Here is a 23,530-nt window from a genome sequence, read left to right on the forward strand (position 1 = left end):
CTCCCCTCTGAGTCCCCCCCCCCCGAAATCCGTTCTCCTGCTGCTCCTACCCTGTCCTGCCTTTAACATTTTTTTTTCGAAGCGTCGGAGAGTGGCAGGCAGCGCGCCTCATGTCTGCCCTGCTGCTAGTAAAGAAGATCTCGCTGACGTCGCCCTTCCCAAATTGAGTCCCGCCCCCTCTGAGGCAACTTCCTATTACCGCGAGGGCGGGCGGGACTCAGGGAAGGACGACGACGGTCAGCGAGATCTTCTTTACTAGCAGGGCAGACGCGAGGCGCACTGCCTGCCACTCTCCGGCGCTTCGGAAAAATTTTTTTAAAGGCGGAGCAGCGGGAGCGGAGCACCCCCCCACCCGATGACACCCGGGGCGGACCACCCCCACCGCCCTGCCCTTGCTACACCACTGGAACCATCTCTTCCTTTCTTTTCTTCTCTTCCCTTTTGTTCCATAGGCACAATCTCCTCCCTTCTTTCTCCCCTTTCTCTCCCCCCACTCCATGGGCACCATCTCTTCCTTTCTCTCCTTCCCTTCTGTTCCATAGGCACCATCTTTTCCTTTCTCTCTTCCATTCCCTCTCCCTCCATGTGCACCATCTCCTGCCATCTCTCTTCTCCCCTCCCCCTCCATGGGCACCATCTCCTCCTATTTTCCCTGCCCTCCATCCATGATTACCATTTTTCTCTTATCTTTTTCCTCCCCTCCGTACTATAGGCACTATTTCCCTTCTTTGATTCTTCCATCTTCCATTTCCAGCATCTGTCCCTCTAATCAACCCCCCTTCCATATCTCTCTCTCTTTTCCTCTTTCTCCCGGCACCTCTTCTTACCTCTCCCTGTTCTCTACCAGCCCTCTCTTTTCTGCATGCTCCTTCTCACTCTCCTCCTCCCTCTCCCTCAGAACTTGCCTTGAATGCTACAGTGAAAGCAGGCTGCTTCTCACCCGGTCCGAATCCTCTCACTGTATCGTCCTGCCTGAAACAGGAAGTTCTGACAGAGGAGGCGGGATGCTAGAGAGAGAGGCTTTAGGCTAGGTGAGAAGCAGTCTGCTTTCACTGCAGCATTCAATGCAAGTTCTGAGTGCCATGAAGGAGAGGGGGAAGGAAAGTGAGTATGCAGAGGACAGGGAGCAGCTGAAGTGCGGGGACAAGTGAAAGGAGGTGCCAGGAGAAATAGGGAAAGAGAGATAGAGATGCAGACCGAAAGGGTGGGGAGTGGCTGCAGGAGTGCAGGGAAATGCTGGAAGGAGTATGCCATACTACGGGAGAAGGAGAAAAAGGAGACAGCGAGAGATGAGAGAAAAGGAGCAGGAGCTTAATGTGTTAATTGTGTCAAAGTGTTAACGTGTTAATAATGCGCTAAATATGCAGCCCTAGTTTGAACTCATTTTTACTTCATGACTATGACATAGGGGCTTGTGACAGAACATTGTGTTTTAAACCTATAAAATTGCCTTTTTTTTAACTCTTGAAGTGCATTTCTCTAGTTTGGCCAGCAGGTGGTGCATGTTTTATGTTAAAGCTGTTATAGAAAAATGCATGCCCCCTTTTAGTTTCACTTACTGAAGAAGTGAATCTACAGTTCTGTGAGCAGTATATTTTTAAAACTTGTTGACTGGGCTCTGATTGCCCTGGAGTTTGAAATTACCCAGCAGTTGTTGCTGGCTGTTGCTTCAGGCTTAGCCCGGGAGAAAAGAAAGACAGATCTCTTTGCTGAAGCTTGGTGAATGATATGTCTTGGTGAAAGCGAATGCTACATACCTGTAGAAGGTATTCTCCGAGGACAGCAGGCTGATTGTTCTCACTGATGGGGTGACGTCCACGGCAGCCCCTCCAATTGGAATCTTCACTAGCAAAGTCCTTTGCTAGCCCTCGCGCGCCGATGCGCACCGCGCATGCGCGGCCGTCTTCCCGCCCGAAACCGGCTTGAGCCGGCCAGTCTCATATGTAGCAAGACAAAGACCAGGGAAGACACAACTCCAAAGGGGAGGCGGGCGGGTTTTGTGAGAACAATCAGCCTGCTGTCCTCGGAGAATACCTTCTACAGGTATGTAGCATTCGCTTTCTCCGAGGACAAGCAGGCTGCTTGTTCTCACTGATGGGGTATCCCTAGCCCCCAGGCTCACTCAAAACAACAAACATGGTCAATTGGGCCTCGCAACGGTGAGGACATAACTGAGATTGACCTGAAAAATTTACCAACTAACTGAGAGTGCAGCCTGGAACAGAACAAACAGGGCCCTCGGGGGGTGGAGTTGGATCCTAAAGCCCAAACAGGTTCTGAAGAACTGACTGCCCGAACCGACTGTCTCGTCGGGTATCCTGCTGCAGGCAGTAATGGGATGTGAATGTGTGGACAGAAGACCACGTCGCAGCTTTGCAAATCTCTTCAATAGTGGCTGACTTCAAGTGGGACTACCGACGCTGCCATGGCTCTAACATTATGAGCCGTGACATGACCCTCAAGAGCCAGCCCAGCCTGGGCGTAAGTGAAGGAAATGCAATCTGCTAGCCTATTGGATATGGTGCGTTTTCCTACAGCCACTCCCCTCCTATTGGGATCAAAAGAAACAAACAATTGGGCGGACTGTCTGTTGGGCTGTGTCCGCTCCAAATAGAAGGCCAATGCTCTCTTGCAGTCCAATGTGTGCAGCTGACGTTCAGCAGGGCAGGAATGAGGACGGGGAAAGAATGTTGGCAAGACAATTGACTGGTTTAGATGGAACTCCAACACAACCTTTGGCAGAAACTTAGGGTGAGTGCGGAGGACTACTCTGTTATGATGAAATTTGGTGTAAGGGGCCTGGGCTACCAGGGCCTGAAGCTCACTGACTCTACGAGCTGAAGTAACTGCCACCAAGAAAATGACCTTCCAGGTCAAGTACTTCAGATGGCAGGAGTTCAGTGGCTCAAAAGGAGGTTTCATCAGCTGGGTGGGAACGACATTGAGATCCCATGACACTGTAGGAGGCTTGACAGGGGGCTTTGACAAAAGCAAACCTCTCATGAAGCGAACAACTAAAGGCTGTCCTGAGATCGGCTTACCTTCCACACGGTAATGGTATGCACTGATTGCACTAAGGTGAACCCTTACAGAGTTGGTCTTAAGACCCGACTCAGACAAGTGCAGAAGGTATTCAAGCAGGGTCTGTGTAGGACAAGAGCGAGGATCTAGGGCTGTTAATATGTGTTCTAGCTTGAGACCTATCCACTGGAATGGTGGTGGGCCAAGCTACACAGCTTGGAACAGCTGAAAAGTACTAACTAGGCCCAATAACCTACTGATGGCCTTATAGCAGAGAGCTTGCAAAAGCAGAGCTGCTTGGTGAGTCTTAATGAAACCTGGTACAACTTTCAAATTGAGTGTAACACTTAAGATGAGGAAATTAGAGATACAAATGATAAAAGTTAGGTTCTTAAGATGGAGAATGTATTTGAGAAAATGGCTCCTGGTATCATGAGATATAAAAACACATGATCTCTGTCATAAGATCAGAAAAGAGGAAGTGAAAGTGTAAAAGTTGAAATTATTAAGCAATCTTTGGGAGGAGGGGCAGGTGGGCACCTGACCGGAGGTCATGACTCACAGATTAAGTAATATTAGAGAAAAAAATCCCTCTCCATAGACTTGTATTGGGACCAAAGACTATAAAAGAGATGAGAATTAGACAGATTTTTGGAAGATTCCCCTACGCTTTCTTGACGGCGAAGCTCTGGCCAGTTGGTCCCAGAACCTGCCTGCTGAATGTATTTGATTGCAACCTGACTTGGTAAGAATTAAAGAATATTTCTATAACTAAATTATTTCTGTCTTTATTTCAACTTAGTCTTTATCTTCTACCTGTCCTACAACAAAACACCCACAGGGAAAAGCTTTCTTCACTGAAGCTGTTTTATAGCTCTTTTCTAGATGTAATGTGGGAACATAAATGGCCAGAGATTCACTTAGATCCAAATAGACAGAAAGCTGTGGTCATGGGAATTAGATTTGAACTGCGCCTTCTGATGCCTCCCCAACAGCGATACCCATGGGAAAGGGTGTCACTGGAATTCATGGAGGCGGTCCACAAGATCGTAGAAGAACAGACCCTCTGTACACCTCCGTGTGGAAGGATCCCACGGGGGTCTATAGAGGGGTAGATTAAAAACAGGGCCTTGCTGTCACACCAGACGGCAAACCTCCTCCACAGAAAGAAATAACTCCTCTTAGTGGAATCTTTCCTGGAAGCAAGCAAGATACGGGAGACACCCTCTGACAGACCCAAAGAGGCAAAATCTACGCTCTCAACATCCAGGCCGTGAGAGCCAGGGACCGGAGGCTGGGATGCAGAAGCGCCCCTTCGTCCTGTGTGATGAGGGTCGGAAAACACTCCAATCTCCACGGTTCTTCGGAGGACAACTCCAGAAGAAGAGGGAACCAGATCTGACGCGGCCAAAAAGGAGCAATCAGAATCATGGTGCCTCGGTCTTGCTTGAGTTTCAACAAAGTCTTCCCCACCAGAGGTATGGGAGGATAAGCATACAGCAGACCCTCCCCCCAGTCCAGGAGGAAGGCATCCGATGCCAGTCTGCCATGGGCCTGAAGCCTGGAACAGAACTGAGGGACTTTGTGGTTGGCTCGAGATGCGAAGAGATCCACCAAGGGGGTGCCCCACACCTGGAAGATCTGTCGCACTACACGAGAATTGAGCGACCACTCGTGAGGTTGCATAATCCTGCTCAACCTGTCGGCCAGACTGTTGTTTACGCCTGCCAGGTATGTGGCTTGGAGCACCATGCCGTGACGGCGAGCCCAGAGCCACATGCTGACGGCTTCCTGACACAGGGGGCGAGATCCGGTGCCCCCCTGCTTGTTGATGTAATACATGGCAACCTGGTTGTCTGTCTGAATTTGGATAATTTGGCGGGACAGCCGATCTCTGAAAGCCTTCAGAGCGTTCCAGATCGCTCGCAGCTCCAGAAGATTGATCTGCAGATCGCGTTCCTGGAGGGACCAGCTTCCTTGGGTGTGAAGCCCATCGACATGAGCTCCCCAGCCCAGGAGAGACGCATCCGTGGTCAGCACTTTTTGTGGCTGAGGAATTTGGAAAGGACGTCCCAGAGTCAAATTGGACCAAATCGTTCACCAATACAGGGATTTGAGAAAACTCGTGGACAGGTGGATCACGTCTTCTAGATCCCCAGCAGCCTGAAACCACTGGGAAGCTAGGGTCCATTGAGCAGATCTCATGTGAAGGCGGGCCATGGGAGTCACATGAACTGTGGAGGCCATGTGGCCCAGCAATCTCAACATCTGCCGAGCTGTGATCTGCTGTGACGCTCGTACCCGCGAGACGAGGGACAACAAGTTGCTGGCCCTCGCCTCTGGGAGGTAGGCGCGAACTGTCTGAGAATCCAGCAGAGCTCCTATGAACTCGAGTTTCTGCACTGGGAGAAGATGGGACTTTGGGTAATTTATCACAAACCCCAGTAGCTCCAGGAGGCGAATAGTCATCTGCATGGACTGCAGGGCTCCTGCCTCGGATGTGTTCTTCACCAGCCAATCGTCGAGATATGGGAACACGTGTACCCCCAGTCTGCGAAGTGCCGCTGCTACTACAGCCAGGCACTTTGTGAACACCCTGGGCGCAGAGGCGAGTCCAAAGGGTAGCACACAGTACTGGAAGTGATGTGTGCCCAGCTGAAATCGCAGATACTGTCTGTGAGCTGGCAGTATCGGGATGTGCGTATAGGCGTCCTTCAAGTCCAGAGAGCATAGCCAATCGTTTTCCTGAATCATGGGAAGAAGGGTGCCCAGGGAAAGCATCCTGAACTTTTCTTTTACGAGATATTTGTTCAGGGCCCTTAGGTCTAGGATGGGACGCATCCCCCCTGTTTTCTTTTCCACAAGGAAGTACCTGGAATAGAATCCCAGCCCTTCCTGCCCGGATGGCACGGGCTCGACCGCATTGGCGCTGAGAAGGGCGGAGAGTTCCTCTGCAAGTACCTGCTTGTGCTGGAAGCTGTAAGACTGAGCTCCCGGTGGACAATTTGGAGGTTTGGAGGCCAAATTGAGGGTGTATCCTTGCCGGACTATTTGCAGAACCCACTGATCGGAGGTTATGAGAGGCCACCTTTGGTGAAAAGCTTTCAACCTCCCCCCGACTGGCAGGTCGCCCGGCACTGACACTTGGATGTCGGCTATGCTCTGCTGGAGCCAGTCAAAAGCCCGTCCCTTGCTTTTGCTGGGGAGCCGAGGGGCCTTGCTGAGTTGCACGCTGCTGACGAGAGCGAGCGCGCTGGGGCTTAGCCTGGGCCACAGGCTGTTGAGAAGGAGGATTGTACCTACGCTTGCCAGAAGAGTAGGGACCAGTCTTCCTTCCCCCGAAAAATCTTCTACCTGTAGAGGTAGATGCTGAAGGCTGCCGGCGGGAGAACTTGTCGAATGCGGTATCCCGCTGGTGGAGATGCTCTACCACCTGTTCGACCTTCTCTCCAAAAATATTGTCCGCACGGCAAGGCGAGTCCGCAATCCGCTGCTGGAGTCTGTTCTCCAGGTCGGAGGCACGCAGCCATGAGAGCCTGCACATCACCACACCTTGAGCAGCGGCCCTGGACGCAACATCAAAGGTGTCATACACCCCTCTGGCCAGGAATTTTCTGCACGCCTTCAGCTGCCTGACCACCTCCTGAAAAGGCTTGGCTTGCTCAGGGGGGAGCGCATCCACCAAGCCCGCCAACTGCCGCACATTGTTCCGCATATGTATGCTCGTGTAGAGCTGGTAGAACTGAATCTTGGCCACAAGCATAGAAGAATGGTAGGCCTTCCTCCCAAAGGAATCTAAGGTTCTAGAGTCTTTGCCCGGGGGCGCCGAAGCATGCTCCCTAGAACTCTTAGCCTTCTTTAGGGCCAAATCCACAACTCCAGAGTCATGAGGCAACTGGGTGCGCATCAGCTCTGGGTCCCCATGGATCCGGTACTGGGACTCGATCTTCTTGGGAATGTGGGGATTAGTTAGAGGTTTTGTCCAGTTCACCAGCAATGTCTTCTTAAGGACATGGTGCATGGGTACTGTGGACGCTTCCTTAGGTGGAGAAGGATAGTCCAGGAGCTCAAACATTTCAGCCCTGGGCTCGTCCTCCACAACCACCGGGAAGGGGATGGCCGTAGACATCTCCCGGACAAAGGAAGCGAAAGACAGACTCTCAGGAGGAGAAAGCTGCCTTTCAGGAGAGGGAGTGGGATCAGAGGGAAGACCTTCAGACTCCTCGTCAGAGAAATACCTGATGTCTTCCTCTTCCTCCCACGAGGCCTCACCCTCGGTGTCAGACACAAGTTCACGAACCTGTGTCTGCAACCGCGCCCGACTCGACTCCGTGGAGCCACGTCCACGATGGGGGCGTCGAGAGGTAGACTCCCTCGCCCGCATCGGCGAAGCTCCCTCCGCCGACGTAGTCGGGGAGTCCTCCTGGGAGGCGACGGCAGTCGGTACCGCATGCCGCACCGACGCCGGTGACCTCACCTCGGCCGATGGACCAGCCGGCGCCACGCTCGACGGCACCGGAGGCGCAAGCACCACCGGTACCGGAGGGGTAGGGCGCAACAGCTCTCCCAGAATCTCTGGAAGAACGGCCCGGAGGCTCTCGTTCAGAGCGGCTGCAGAAAAAGGCATGGAAGTCGATGCAGGCGTCGACGTCAGAACCTGTTCCGGGCGTGGAGGCTGTTCCGGGCTGTCCAGAGTGGAGCGCATCGACACCTCTTGAACAGAGGGTGAGCGGTCCTCTCGGTGCCGATGCCTGCTGGGTGCCGACTCCCTCGGCGACCCAGAGCTCTCGGTGCCGACACGGGAAGGGGACCGGTGTCGATGCTTCTTAGATTTTTTGCGAAGCACGTCACCGGCGCTTCCCGGCACCGACGAGGACGTAGAATCCAGCCGTCTCTTCCTCGGGGCCGAGACCGAAGAGGGTCGATCTCGGGGGGGCTGTACCGCAGGAGACCTCAGGGTAGGGGGAGACCCACCCGAAGGCTCACCGCCACCAGCAGGGGAGTGGACAGCCCTCACCTGCACTCCAGACGAAGCACCACCGTCCGACGACATCAGCAGACGAGGTCTCGGTACCACCGACGTCGATGCAGTCACCCGATGTCTCGGCGCCGATGCAGAGGATCGATGCCTCGATGCACTGGCCGCCGAGGATGAAGGTCTGGACGCTGCAGACGTCGATGCACTCGATACCCCCGGTGCCGATGCCGACGAAGAGCCCGAGAACAAAAAGTTCCACTGGGCCAACCTCGCTACCTGAGTCCGCTTCTGTAAAAGGGAACACAGACTACAGGCCTGAGGGCGGCTAGAGGAAGGGAAAAAGCCAAAAGAGGTTTTTTCCAACACTTTTGAAGCGAAACGAGTCGAAAACGACGCGCGAGGTCGACTTTTTCGGGGCACGAAACGGAAACACAACCGTCCCGAGCGCAGAGAAAAGAAGACTGGCCGGCTCAAGCCGGTTTTGGGCGGGAAGACGGCCGCGCATGCGCAGTGCGCATCGGCGCGCGAGGGCTAGCAAAGGACTTTGCTAGTGAAGATTCCGATTGGAGGGGCTGCCGTGGACGTCACCCCATCAGTGAGAACAAGCAGCCTACTTGTCCTCGGAGAATTATAGTTAGAGTTATAATTGGTCCATATTTCAGTTACCTTTTATTGTTTGCTGACTGCACTATCTTGTTCCACTGTTCAATTTTTAAAAAGACAATAAACAATATTTAGTTTATTGACTCTCTGTCTGGACTGATAAAGAATCCTGGTGGTTTGTGTGTTGGATCTGTGAGTGCTTTCTGGGAACTGTGGGACCACTGGGATGTGGCTCCAGTAACCTAGAAATCATTGGGGATAATTGGAGAGCAGGAGACTCACCCAGAGGTGATTGTGACTCAGTCGGTGAGAGATTTTTCATTCTTTCAAAAAGTACAAAGACCAGAGGACACTCAATAAAATTACATGAAAATACTTTTAAAAGAAATAGGACATAGTTTTTCACTCAAAGAATAGTTAAGCTCTATAACTCGTTGTCGGAATATGTGGTCACAGCAGTTATCATATTAGAAAAGTTTTAGACATGTTTCTGGAGGAAACGTCCATAGTCTGCTATTGAGATAGACATTGGGGAAGCCACTGCTTGCCCTGGGATCAGTTGCATGGAATGTGGCCACTATTTGGGTTTCTGCCTGGTACTTGTGACATGGATTGGCCATTGCTGGAAGCAGGATACTGGGCTAGATGGACCACAGATCTGACCCAGTATGGGTACTCTTATGTTGTTAACTTACTGGCATCTTTGCACCAGTGTGTGCTTTTTTTGTTACAACATTGTCTTAGAATGTAGCTAAGGTATAGCATTGTGAGACTTTGTTGACTACTCAGATACAGGCTACTGCATGCATGCTTTCAAATCTGAATGGTGGAAACTTAAGACTGTTAAGGCCTTTATGATTCAAGATAAAATGCTGGTTTTTAAGGAACTTGAGAACTTTGAAAATATGATGAGACAATTAATTTGAGACTGCTGAATTTCCCTCAATCAGAAATTCTACTCCAAGAGATTTATACCAGCAGTTTTTGAGGGAGAATATGAAGTTTTTAGAAACTGCTTTGACTGTTAGTCATATTTTTTTTATTTGCCTACCCCTAAGAATGTCTAGAACAACAGCAAAGTTATCAAGATGGAGTGTCCCAAGATTTGGATGAAATGCAAGATAGTTTGGATATTTCTGTGGTGCTTGAAAGGTCTAGCAAAGAGATCCATGATAGACCTTGGGATGCCCAAGGAGGTGTAAGAGTGCTCTCTTTGTAGGACATAGAGTTTTATATTCATGAAGCTAGTGAACTGAAGATACTACACTACTGTGGCTGGAAGCATCATTTTGAGCTGCGTTTGCAGAGCAGTTCATGATGTCAGCATGTCCCTTCTTTCAAACAATGGGGAGGGGTTTTGCTGACATTGTTGCTCTGAGGTTACTAGAAAAACACAGATACAGAACAGCAGAAAGACCCAATATCATAATAAAATACCTGCTTTGATGCATACAAAGCTTACCAGATTTCTAAAGTCGATTGAGCAGCATGCAGCTTCTTTCCCAGTGGAGTTTCCAATTGCTCTCTTAACATCTGACACAAACAATATTTTGTGTTTGTGTAGTGATTGTCAAATTTGACTGCCTACAAAAAATAGAGGCAAAGAGCAAAATAAAGCAGCTATACCACATGTATTTTTCTATCATGACAAAATACCAAATATGGAAGTCAAAGGTGGCAATTCTGAAAAGTTCCATTATCTGTTCGTACAAACTTTTCTAATAGCAGAATAATTATTGGTTACACTAAGGCCCACAGTAGAAAAAAAGCATCTAGGCCCTGAATTAAAACCTTGTATGGCTCAACATGTTGGCTGTCTACGAAGATTAGTCAGAAAACCTGAACTTAGTCAATGCAATCATCCCTTTTCTGGTTAAGTGTCTTCCAAAAGTTTTTATATCCTTGTAGAATTTTCACAGTCTGTTGTTTAAAAATACCATTCAAAATGCATTAAAGTATGAGTGTGTTTACTGACCTACACAGCAGAGTCAACATTTTTAAATTCTGACTCTAGCATTCATTCCCCGATCATTAATACACATAGGCAGTCTTTAAAAGGGCTATTCAGATTGCATAAACTTCTAAGTTTCCATTTTATAAAGTTGGGATATGCACATCAAAAACCCAAGCGCGCACAAATAGCAAGGGGATGTGGTCTGGGTATGTTTTGGGTGGGACTAGGGTGTGCCTAGAAGATACACATTTATTCCTTATTTCAGAAGGGGAATAAACGTCGATATCCTAACAGACCGATGTCAGGACTTATACCTGCTAACAAACACATTTAAGTTTTTGCAAATTGCTCCGAATGAGCAGCACTCCACTAGATGGATTAAGGGGAGACTGCCCCATTAATCACCCTTGTGATTTTTGTGCCCCCAAATAGTCACACTGATAATACAGTCACCTCCTAGACTACTGCAACTCACTCTACACTGGCTGCAAAGAGCAAATACTCAAAAAACTCCAAACAGCCCAGAACACGGCAGCCAGACTCATATTTGGCAAATCAAAATACGAGAGTGCAAAACCCCTACGAGAGAAGTTACACACTGGCTCCCACTCAAAGAACGCATCACGTTCAACGTATGTACCATGGTACATAAAATCATCCATGGCGATGCCCCAGCCTACATGTCAGACTTGACAGACCTATCATCCAGGAACGCTAAAAAATCTTCTCGCACATTCCTTAATCTTCATTTCCCCAACTGTAAAGGTCTAAAGTACAAATTAATGCACGCATCAACTTTTTCTTATATGAGCGCACAGCTCTGGAACGCATTAACACGTAACCTGAAAGCGGTCTATGAACTGACCAACTTCCGGAAACTGCTAAAGACCCATCTCTTCGATGAGACTTATCACAAAGATCGAGTCATGTGAAACTCCCACTTTCACCATGAATGTAAATTAATGCTTTATGTTTCTTACTTTTATGTATTCCATTACCATTCAACCCAAACACTTCTGTAACTCCAAATGTTTAACCTCTCCTCATTTCCACTATCCATGATGTATTGTAAGCCACCTGCAAAGAGGTGGGAAAATGTGGGATACAAATGCAATAAACATAATATAATATATATATAATATAAACAGCTAAGATAAACAGAGAAAAATAGAAACAAAGAAAATGATGCCAAATAAAAGCCATATGGCCTATCCAGTCTGCCCATTCATTCCTCTTCCTAAGAGATCCCATGTGCTTGTCTCAAACTTTCTTGAATTCAGATACGATTCTCATCTCCAGCACGTCCACCAGAAGGTCATTCCACGTATCCATCACCCTTAGATTACGCAGAAGTTTATCCCCTTTTAACTTCATTTTATACCCTTTTATTCAGTTTCCTTTCAGTTGAGAGCTGCCTCCTATGCATTTATGCCACAGAGATATTTAAATTACTCTATCATATCTTCTCTCTCTCTCATCATTCTTCCAAAGTATTCATACTGAGGTCTAAGAATCTGTCCCCATACACTTTCTTTCTTTTTTTTAATTGTATTACTTATTAAAGTTTTCAATAATATATCTCAACACATGCTCTAGTACTCACAGTTTTTGTAGATAGTCTCTGCCAGCCCATTTGCTTCAAAGGCACTGTAAAGTCCTATAACTTCCCACACCAAAGCTAATTCTCAAAGAGAAATGCTAAGGTAAAGCGTTTTTGATTTTTTTTTTTTTAAGAGGCAGGATAAATTTAGCTAGGGAACTGCAGAGGCAGAGAAGTGGTAATGGGGGAGCAGGGAGGACCTAGCACCACTAAGTTTACACCTGAAGCACAGCACTATCTCAACCCTAAGGAGTCACAGAGCTGCACAGGGAATGTCTATCCGCCTGCTGGAGATAGAGAATACTGGCTGAGTTCTAATGCACAGGTGCCTGTATGGCACAGCTCGTTAGTGTTCTCTATCTCCACCTGCTGGAAGATGGGCACAACCCATTAGTCTGGACTGATCCTTTGATGATGGTAATGGAAATATCAGTTAAGCAATTCTGCTTTGTCCTTATCAGCTTCTATGTATTGCTCCCCTTCACCCTAATCTCTTTTCCTTTTTTTTTTCAACTACTACTTTTGAATCAGAAGCAGTCTTATTTTCCTTTTATTTACTTTTTTAATAAAAAGGTTTGTTCCCCTTAAATAGCTCCTTTCAATTTAGCCCACTGCTTTTCTACTTACCACAGATGTTCCCATCAAGCTAACTCCTCCTTGAAGTATTCCACCATCTTGACAAACTTAGCTCTTTTGAAGTCTAGGACCTTCGATTTTGAATCTCTGCAAGTGTTTTAAAATTGAACCACACCACCCAATGATCACTAAATGTGAAATGATCAGCCACCATAACATCAGAAACACACAGACCCCTAAAACAAACTTATTAAGCCGAAATATGGCCCTTTCAGTTCAATGTGATTTCCTTCTGGACAGTGGAATACAGCTTTGTAACCACAGAGGATTCTGGAATATTTTGTCTTCTCCTTGGTTGTCACCACTGCTTGGCATGTGCATTTATCTGCAGGGAATAGTACTCTTTTCTTTTCATTAAAATGCCTTTCTATATTGCTGCTGTGAAAGGTTTGCTGCCTGGGAGACCAGGTAATCCCTGCATGTATGGGTATATGGAAATAGGTGGGGGAAGGCTAGCAGTGAACCTTATTTCCCATACTACGGGCATTGGTATACACATTTATGTGCTGGTTTTCAACCCAAGAAACTTTTAACCTTTTTTTTCTAAAATGGATATGTATGCTACACGCACACAGTGCATAAATGTCCCTTTCTCCTGTATTTAAGAACAGCCATTATGTCAGCAGATTCTGTCCTAAAATACCAGTGAAATTTGAGACGCCCTGACCTCATTTCTAAAATGAGGCTGATAGTGTGAACTAAGCAGCCACTGATAAGACAATAATCAAACCATCCTTTCCTGTGGAGTTTCCCTATGAAAATTCAGATCAAGGGTTACATTGCAGGCAAAAAATAGTATGTCTACTTTGCACCCACACTGAAACCTGAAAGGGTGTGCAGGATTTCAAAATGAAATCCTATGTGTATTTCTTAAGCCCACATTAATCACACCCACTTCTGCTGCAACGAAGTACACACACTATCAATCTACAACGCACATTTCCAGTCGCATTCATGAAGAAGGGAGCTTTTAAAACCTTTTTTCTATGTAAGCATTCATTTAACCAGGTAAAATCTTTGTTTTATTGCCACCAGAATTTTCAACCCAGTACCCTAATAGGATTAGAGTACTGAATGTATTTTAAAAAAAAATTTTGATTGGGTTAATTCATATAATTTGAGAAAATCATTGCTATAATATGTGGAGGGGCATTTTTGATATGACTTCTAAGTTGGACTTTGGATGTTTTGCGCTAAACATCCCAAATCCGAATAGGAATATAACCATTTTCGAAACAGCAAAACGTCTTACCTTTTTTTGGGGCCATTTAAAAAAACAAACAAAAAAAACCCATCCAAGTAAAAACTGTACAAAATAAAGTCATTGGGATATAAAAGGAGCCAGCATTCTCACAGACTGGCCACCCAACATCCCAAGAGAGTATTGGGGCACCCTAGAGGACACTGCTGTAGACACTTCCCCCCCCCCCACCCTGACATGCCCCCTTTTGATTTGGACACACTATGGAAGAATTGCATTGATAAACGTCTGTAACATAGGTTTCAAAATACCAATTTGGATGTTCTGAGAAGAAATTTGTCCAAATGCTGCTTTACGACACTTTTTGGACATTTTTCTCTTTCACAAATATGCCCCTTAGTCTGCAGCACACACGACAATGAATGTCTCTTTTTAAAATAATCACTGTATTTCATAGTAATCAGTATCACGTGTATAATGCATAAAGCTATCAATACTGTATATAAAGAAAAAAACAAATCTCCAAAGACATACGTATTTAATATATTCTCGCATAACTTCCTCCAAGGGCACAATGCCATCTTTGCTGAAAATGGATGGGTTCCACATCGCAGCACGTGCCACCATGACAGATGAAGCAGTTGTTGTCTTTCGGAAGGATTCAATGTCAGGATACTCTTTGATGAAGTCATAAGATCCCCCACTGAAAATAAATAGTTTCCTTATTATATTGTACTGCAGTCAAATGTATGAACCTCACTTAAATATACTAATCTGACCAAATTGAAGAGAAGCAGAGCAGGAACAGATTTGCAAAGAGATGCAGTAAATGGGATCCTATCATCAGAGTTTGCGAAAGTGATTTCTCTTTGTACGACAGCAGTGTAATGCAAACTAAGAGATCAATTTCAAAGTGATTTAAGTGGGAAGATGGGGCACCTGCCTGCTTAAATTGGGCTCAGTGGGCTGACCACTGATATTCAGTGTCATTTAACCAGGCAGTGCCACTGAATATCGGCACTAACAGCCATCTCAAATCCAGGCAGGAGAGAGGTGCTCTGTATATGGAGTTGGGGAGTAGCTGGAGTTGGGGAGTTATGCAGGTGCAGGCAAAATATTAATTGCCAGTGCACACATAGAAAAGCAACCAAATAGGACTGCACAAAAGGTTGCCCTAACTTTGATTGATTAGCTATGTGGGTGCTGGTGAGTATTGGCCAGCATTTGTTTAGCTTGTGGGTAGCAGCCTACATCTTTCACACCTGCTTGCCCTCTCCCGAACTTCACAACATGACAAGCCCAACCCCTTCCAATTCTGATCCCTCCTCCTGACCTCTCCAATATGAAAAGTTCCCCATCCAACAAGTTTCAATCCCCCCTACCCACGGGCCTACCTGGCTATCCGTAGTGGCCCAATGGATCATCAGAGCAGGCACAAACTCCATGCTCCTGCCTCTGGCTGCTCCAGCCAGCACTTTACAGTCAGAGCAAGTAGGGTTCACTCTAGTCCTGATTACCCACTGGACCACCAGGGATGGTCAGGTAGGCCAAGGGTAGGGTGGGGTGGGGGTGGGGGTGTCAGTAGGGAGATCAGAAATTATTTTTTTTTTGGGGGGGGTTGGGGGTTGTCAGGTGGGAGGAGGAATCAGATCTGGTTGTGGGAATTCGGGAGGAGCGATCAGAGCTTGTTTGGGGGAGGGGGACTTGTCATGTTGGGGAGGTCCAGGAGGGGGAATTCTGAATTGGGGGGGGGGGGGGGGGGAGAGAAACACAAAACAACTTTCCCTTATATTTAGCCAGACCTGCGTAACAGCTGGAGGCCATCACATGCCTGGATAGCCCCAGATATTCACTGCCAGTGCCTGGGCATGCCCTAAATGGTCAAAGCTTAAAAACATGCTGACCATTGTTGGCTCAATACATGAAGAACAGCACTTTAATTTGTTATAGAGGGGGTAATTCTATAATGAGCTGCTGTCACGCTTTCAAGGCAGAAACTAGGTTTGTGAGCCCTTGGGCCACTGCCGTGGAGCAGCAGTGGCAGGCAAAACCACCCCACACCAGAGACAAGGCAGAACTCTGACAGAAACAGCTAGACTTCACCTGCGCTTGACCGCCCTTCCCCCGGAGTTGAGCCCCTGGGTGCAGGCGGCCGGCAGGACTTACTGGACAGGGCAGGCACTGGATACCAACTAGGCTGAAAAGGGACTGAGGGTCAGAGGGGAAAGGAATATACATGGGCAGCAAGGCAGGAAACTGGGCTAGGACTCACAGACAGACAATACTACACAAAGCAGGAAATGGACAAGCTAAAGGACAGGAACTGAAAGCTGCCACGCAGCCACTGAAACAGGGTACAAATACTGACAGACAAGAGACAGGACTGAAAGCTGCAGAGCAGCCACTAAAACAGGGTACAGATATTGACAGACAAGAGACAGGACTGAAAGCTGCAGAGCAGCCACTAAGCAAGAGACACAGACAAACAGAAACTAGACAAGGAATACAGACCAGAAACAAGACTACGGAAGTAAGCAAATAAACCTAAGCTAAACTACACACAGATAACTAGAAACAGACAAGGAACTAAACAAGAAACCAGACTAGGCAGAAGTGCAACAAAGCACCAACAAACCAGGGATTTAGACGATGCAAAGACAAACTCAGAAGGTTCCAGGTGGTAATAAAACCATCAGCAGCTGAAACTCAAGCTGCCAAACTTCAAACCAAGTCTGGAGGGCTGGAATATCTGGACCGGACCGGACCAGAAAGAAAGTCTGGAAAGTCTATGGCAGCCACCAGTTCTGGCCACCAGAGGGCAAGAGGAACACAAACTAAGACACAGGCAGAAAGCATACTGAAGCACAGAGAGGCTTAACACACACAGGTGCAGTACAGTGGAGTAATCAGAGCCATGCTGGAAGCAGCCAGCACACAGAGACAGAACTAACTCAGGAAGAACAGACAGAAGCCAGCTCAGAAGCTGACCGCTGGAAATAAGGTGAGTCTAAGAGGGGTCACGACCACAATCGTGACAGCTGCCTAGTTTTAGATGGCAGGAAAGCCCATAAATGGTGGTATTTCTAGTCATTTCAACATATAAGCGGCCTACTATGGAATACCACCTAGAGAAAAAGCGAATACCATGCCGGTGGGCATGTGCATAGGTGATGCACACAGGTACATGTGTAAATTATAGGATTCTTTTATTAACATGCAGCTGTAAGCAAAAATAATTGTACCTTCATGTATACATATTTTTGGTGATTTGTGCTACCATTCTCTACAGAAATATAGGAGGCCGACTTTTCTTTATAGAATAGGCTTAAGATAGGCACCATAACCAGTGCCTATAGTGAGCACCTATTATAGAATTACTCCCCTTAATGTGCATTGCTACTGTTTTCTCATCAATTCTGGATGCAACACAACCACTGACTCGGAAAAGAGCATTCAACAAATGCTACATCCAATGAAAAAAATAAAACAATGTAAACAACAAAAATATTTTACATTCAATAATAGCCAGGGGCAGCAGAACACTTTTTTGGTTGGGGGGTGGGGGGATAGGGGACAAACAAATTTCTCTCTGTCCTGCCCCTAAGCTATCTAGTTGCTGATGCTGTGTTGGGCCAGTCTCTGCTGCTACTGACATTGGAAGCAGGCAGGGCAGGTTCACTCTTACAGGATGGAGGGGAGTTACAGAAGCCTAAACTCTGAAAAGTGTCCAGACACTTCTGCCATCCTTCTGGCTTCCCAACTTTAATGCAAAAATATATATAGTTCTAAAAATATTCAGATAGCAGGGAACCTTACCACTGTAAACGCTGAGCGCATCTGATCAGCCTCTCCCCAAATATTTGAGCTCTAAGCATGTGCCTAGTTTGACTACACTTTAATCCAGCCCTGGGTCAGTGAATGTGAGAAGATCTGTGACCTTCTCATTTAATTAACAATATTACCATAGACACAAAATGGAAGGAATGCTTTAATGTGTTGTTCTTATTCTCTTTAAGATAGCATATCAGTGGATAAGCCCTAAAATGGCTCTTGCTATCTGTTCTTCTATTCAGGGTGATTACAAAGGCATTAATACAATTCTTAATTTTTCACCTGAAGGTTGTTTTTTTGTACTACCCCCCATTTTTCTCCCTTTGGTAGCCTCTGCTATTTCATTTCCCCTACAAACTACTACTACTACTCATTTCTATAGTGTTACTAGATGCACGCAGTGCTGTACACATTCTCCTAATCAGGGTTCAATGTGGTCTACAGTAATTAAATCAAAAAGTTATTACAGTGCATAATCGACAGAGGACTTCAGAGTAGAGGTACGTAGTCACTGGTATAGTCAGAGCCATGCAGGCCAACGTTGAAGGTTGTTACATGATGGATTTTGTGAAACAAATGTTTTTATTTTTTTTCCTAAAGCTGAGGTACATATTGTCTGTTCTGATGGCAATGGGGAATGAGTTCCATAGGGAAGTGCTCACCACAGAGATCTGAAGTATCTCTGATATCCTGAGCCCTTGCAGGGCTGGGAGAATAGGAACTGCTGATCTCTTAGTCTATCGGGTTGGGCTAGGCACAATGAAGATATGGTGGTTAGCAGGCTGGATGTGATGCCGTACAAAATCTGAAAGATGAAACATGCAGCCTTGAAGTTAATTCTTTCCGTTATTGGTAGCCAATGTAGTTTGGCCAGGAAAAGTGAGACATTGGTATGTCTTTTCTTTTTGAATATCAGTCTCGCTGTAGTGTTTTCTGAATTATCTGCAATTTCTTTAGGTCTCTAGCTCTAATACCAAGGAACATGATATTGTAGTAATCCAGATGGGGAAGGATCAGCATTTGAACCATCAGTATGAAGGCTGCCTGGTTGAACAAAGATTGTACACGTTGTAACTGCTTCATTTTGAATAATGGTTTTCTCCAGAGTTGATTGATATAGGAGGAGAGCGCTAGGAAGGAGAACTCCAAGCACCTTGGTTTCTGGCTCAACTGGAAGGTTTTTGTTGTTGCCAATCATTATTGAGGTTGGGACAATAGACCCAGCATTCTGGAACCATAATATCTTTGTCTTTTGAGAATTCAATTTCAATTAATTCATTAGTGCCCAGTTCTGGATTGCGTTCACCCCAGATGATAGCAGCTTGGAAGGATTTTGGTTGTTTTGGAGAATTAGTAGTAGGAGTAGAATGTTATCAGCATAAAACAGTAGAAGTTCACCCAGCCCTAGGTTGATCAAGCCCAGAGAGGATATAAAGAAGTTGAATAGTATAGGTGATAGTGGAGAAACTTGCGGGACCCCACAGTCTGGGATCCAGTACTGGGAAAGATGATGATTCTGTTTGACTGAGTAGCTTCTGTTAGACAGGAATTCTCTGAACACGTTGAGGACCAATCTCAAGATGCCTATTTGATCTAGCTGTTCGAGCAACAGTGTGTGGTCGACTGAATCTAAAGCTGCTGAGATATAAAACTGTAGGAGAATCACCTATTCGCCCTTGCAAAGATGCTGTTTGACATATGTAGTTAGAGTGACCAGTACAGATGCCATGCTGTGTGCTGAACTGAAGCCGAATTGAGACTTATGTAGGATCAAAAATCTTTCCAGGTATAAAAAGAATTGTCTGCTCACATATGATTCCAGCATCTTGGTGAAGAGAGGTATACTGGCTACTGGTTGATAGTTTGCGGTTAGGGATGGATGTATGCCATGGCCCTTTAAGCAAGGGTGTAAGTATAATTTTGCCATGTCTGGAGGGAGGAAACCATAGGCTAAGAACTTATTAAGGTAGGGTGTCAGCCATAGAAATACTTCGTTGGGATTGATGAAAGTAGAGGTCTGGGGCACTGGTCAAGGATACAATGTGACCACAAACAATAGTAGTAGTGCGTTTACTTCCTCCTGTGGTAGTGATTAAAAGGAGGACCAGCTCTGGTCAGATTTAGTCCCTTGAGTGTAGTTGTCACTGGTTATTGAACTCAGGTTTGTTGCTGGTGAAGATTTGTTCTTGGATATGTCCAGTTGTATTTGGGTAATTTTATTGGGAAAGTAGTTGGCTAGGTCTTGAGCTGATGGACAGCCTCACTTTAGTTCAGTGGTTGCTGTTGTGTCCGACAGACTTCTTACTAACGTGAACGTTTTTTTTATTGTCTAGGGTGTCATGGCCTACTAGACTACTGTAGTAATTTCATTTGATTTGTACCAGCGGAACAACTGCTTCCGGTGTTCTTTATCAGTGGATGTGCAGCTTTTACTCCATAGTTTTTCAAGATGTCACCACTCTTGTTTAAGTCTTGATAATTTGTCTGAATACCACAGAGAATTTTTAGGTGACTTGACCTTCCTGGTGGTGACTGGAGCAATTTTGTCAAGGACCCGTCTCACCTTGGAATTTTAGTAGGTTTTCAATGAATCTTGTGGAGGATTAACATTCTTGATTGAGGTTGTTAGCTCTGACCAGAAGGTGGACTCATTTATTCTGCCTCTAGCAGTAATCAGACTGTAGGGTTTGTGCTTGGGTGGGCGTGATAAGCTGATGCCTATGGTGAACTCCACTTGATAATGATCAGACCATGGATTAGCCTGCTATTTATATGAACCTATCAGTGTTGTGGGAAAGGCGGTGAGGAGGTCTAATGAGTGGTCCTGTTCATGGGTTGTGCCTTTGGAGAGGAGGGCAAGGTCACTTGCCTCCAGAAAGGATTTGAAATTACTGACGGCCGAGCCTGTGTCATTTTCTAGATGAATGTTTAGGTCATCCAGGATTACTACTCTCGAGAATTGAGACAGCATAGATAAGATCACCTCAGTTATTATGTGTTCAACTTTATGCCAGGAGCCTGGAGGTTGGTAGAAGAGGGACATGCCAATCTGGCCAGAGAGGCTTGGGTCACCTTCTAGCTTGCATATCATGTATCCTAGGTCGGGGGATTGGTGTGTAGTGGCAAGTGAGATATGCAGGAAGCTCTTGTGAATGACAGCCAGTTCCCCTCCCCTTTTACTCAGTCTTGGAGAGTGTATGATATCTTAGCCAGGTGGTTTTAGGTGGGGTAGGAACGGGCTATCTGCTTCTATCTGCCAGGTTTCTGTTGTGAACAGGAAACCCAGATCTGAGGATTCTAGGAGATCTCCAATTAATACTTATTTCTCATTGATCAGGCATTAACGTATAAGGCTGGAATGGGAGTAAGGTCGGTCATGTGATGAGAAACTGGGTTCAGTTTTGGCAATACTGAGAGATAGCAAGTCACTGAGTGCTGAGTATGGGTGGATGGTGACCACCTCAGGGCAGGTTCAGGTGAACATTTTTGGATATTAGAGCTAGGGTCGCTGTAGGAGTTTGTGTTTGTCCACCCTAGTGTTAGTTGGGTATATATTCTGGGTCTAAGTGTCCTGAGAACGTCGTGGATCACAGGGATCATGTTGACCTCCTTAGTGCTGGGTAAGTAGATGATGAATATACTCAGCAGAGATAGGAAAGTCAAAAGAAGCCATCGCATTGTGAGAGGTTTTAGTATTAGTAAGCTGCTTGGTGCAAGTTGGGCCCCTGGTAGAAGGTGTATAAACAGAATGCGAATCCCCGGAGCTATGGTTGACTAGGTCGGCAGGGGGATTTGCGTTTGGTAGGGTGCTATCACTAGGTAATGACTCATTGACATACTCATTTAATGGGTCAGAGATGGAGTATTTATGGCCTTGCGCTAGTTGGGTACTGGACTTTCACTAGCGCATTGTATCTTCCAGCCCCTTGTACGTGAAGGTTGGTGATGGTATCGTTAAGGTGTTCTAACTAGAATAGGGTTCAATTAACCAGTGATGGTGTGAAGAGCCGGCTATATTTGGTCCTCCACTTCTCTGGGCTCTGCACCCCGTTGTCGTACTGGCTGGCTGCACATCAAAACAGATGGCAAGAGAAGCTCTTGTGGTATCTGACAGCATCTGAAGGACGGGGTTCCCCCCCTCTTAAACACAAGTGTGGCTGTTTCTGACAATTACGGTCTGATAGCTCCCTCTTGCATTGGGATTATTCTCCTATAGATGGAGAGTGCTACCTTGGTGCGTTAAACACTATACTGATTCCTACTTTGTTAATTACGAGGTGCATGTTGGCAGAACAGGGTGGAGGCAAGTATGGTTTTCATTCACACTGTGGTTAGCGTCACCACTAGTGGGCCCATTTCTCTTTTAGAATACTCTCTTTGAAAGTTTCCACGTTACGCCGGACTTGTAGCAAGAACCACTCTGTCTTTTGAAGGGGAGGTAAGGTTGCGTCAGCATTAGGAGTTTCAGCAGGGCTGTAATGGGTTTAAGTAGGTTCTTAGCTTAGCATTCCCGGATATTTCCTACCTCCTTCTAAAGCTGCGTATGAAGGGGCATGATGTGCCCCTTTGGCATGCTCCTTTGGCATGATGCCTCAGGAACGCCTTCTGTTTAAGTCAGCTGTGCAAGCAGGAAGTCCTGGTCAAGTTCCTCTCTATTACACTCTCCCTCCCATGAGGCGGCCGTACGGTCTTGCTGCTCAGTAGCTTCCTGTGGTGTGGAGGTTGAGAACCCGCTCTGACTAGACGCAGTTGATGGACAAAAAATATTTCTCAGGAGTACCTTCTCTTTAAATCAGCAGTGCAAGCAGGAAGTCCAGGTCAAGTTTCTCTCTATTGCGCTCTCCCTCCCTACATGGCGGCCATGCGGTCTAGCTGCTTGGTAGTTTCCTGTGGTGTGGAGGTTGAGATCCCGCTCTGACTGGACGCACTTGCTTGGGGGTATATCTGCCCTGATCTTGGGTTGGTGCTCTGCTGGTTATTTTGCATTTCGTGTTTTGTGTTCCTTTTGTTTTCTTGTTCCAGTAATCCTGGATTCTAGTTCTGTCCCTGGTTTACCTTGCTTCTATATACCTTCTTTGATTTTTGTTACTGGATTAATGCAAAGTATAGTGCTGTTTAATTTTCCTGTTATACTAAAGGTTAAGTGCTATTAAATTTGTTTTTAAGGTGATTTTGCCACTGGGTATCCATCCCCAAAGGGACTTCAAATCCTGGAAGGCCACTTATGTTCCTGGCTGGGGTCCTGACAACAATAAATAGAACTACTGCTACCTAACTCAATGTTGGACTTACTCATCCAGGAACGCTGATAGTGTCACTCATCCCCCAGTGTTCTGGTTGTCTGGCCAACTCACCTTAGCCAAAAAGCTGTCTCTGGCTGTGTGTCAATAATATCTGAAGACTGATTCATAAGTTCCCCTGTAGTATAGTGTATAGGAGTGCAGCCTGAGAAAAATGGTCCGTTCATCTGGAATATTTTGATGGGCTTGACAGTACTGAACCAAATTTTGCTTTGGCAGCACCCCCACCCCCCAGTTTGCATCAGTGCTTCTCCAACCTGCCCCATCTGTACTGGTGCTCTCCCAGACCCCCCCCCCCCCCCCCCACCAATGTCAGCTCTATCTGCTCTTTTTGCTCTCTCTGTTGTGCTCTATTCCATGGTTGACTGCTGGCACCTGTTGTTGCATTGACATCTGCAGCGGTCCT

General features: G+C 46.5%; 1 protein-coding gene across 2 annotated transcripts in view; it reads right to left on the reverse strand.

The window, feature by feature from the left end:
• Nucleotides 1-23,530, reverse strand: part of DUS2 (dihydrouridine synthase 2) — a 164,944-nt gene that overhangs the window by 39,416 nt on the left and 101,998 nt on the right. For both annotated transcript variants that reach the window (XM_030204304.1, XM_030204305.1), the window contains exons 11-12: nucleotides 14,528-14,696; nucleotides 10,065-10,186 (exon numbers count right to left, since the gene is read on the reverse strand). In XM_030204304.1, the coding sequence (XP_030060164.1) occupies nucleotides 10,065-10,186; nucleotides 14,528-14,696 (291 nt within the window). The remainder of the gene's footprint in view (nucleotides 1-10,064; nucleotides 10,187-14,527; nucleotides 14,697-23,530) is intronic.

The sequence above is a fragment of the Microcaecilia unicolor genome, chromosome 5 (genome assembly GCF_901765095.1).
Source record: "Microcaecilia unicolor chromosome 5, aMicUni1.1, whole genome shotgun sequence".
NCBI lineage: Eukaryota > Metazoa > Chordata > Amphibia > Gymnophiona > Siphonopidae > Microcaecilia > Microcaecilia unicolor.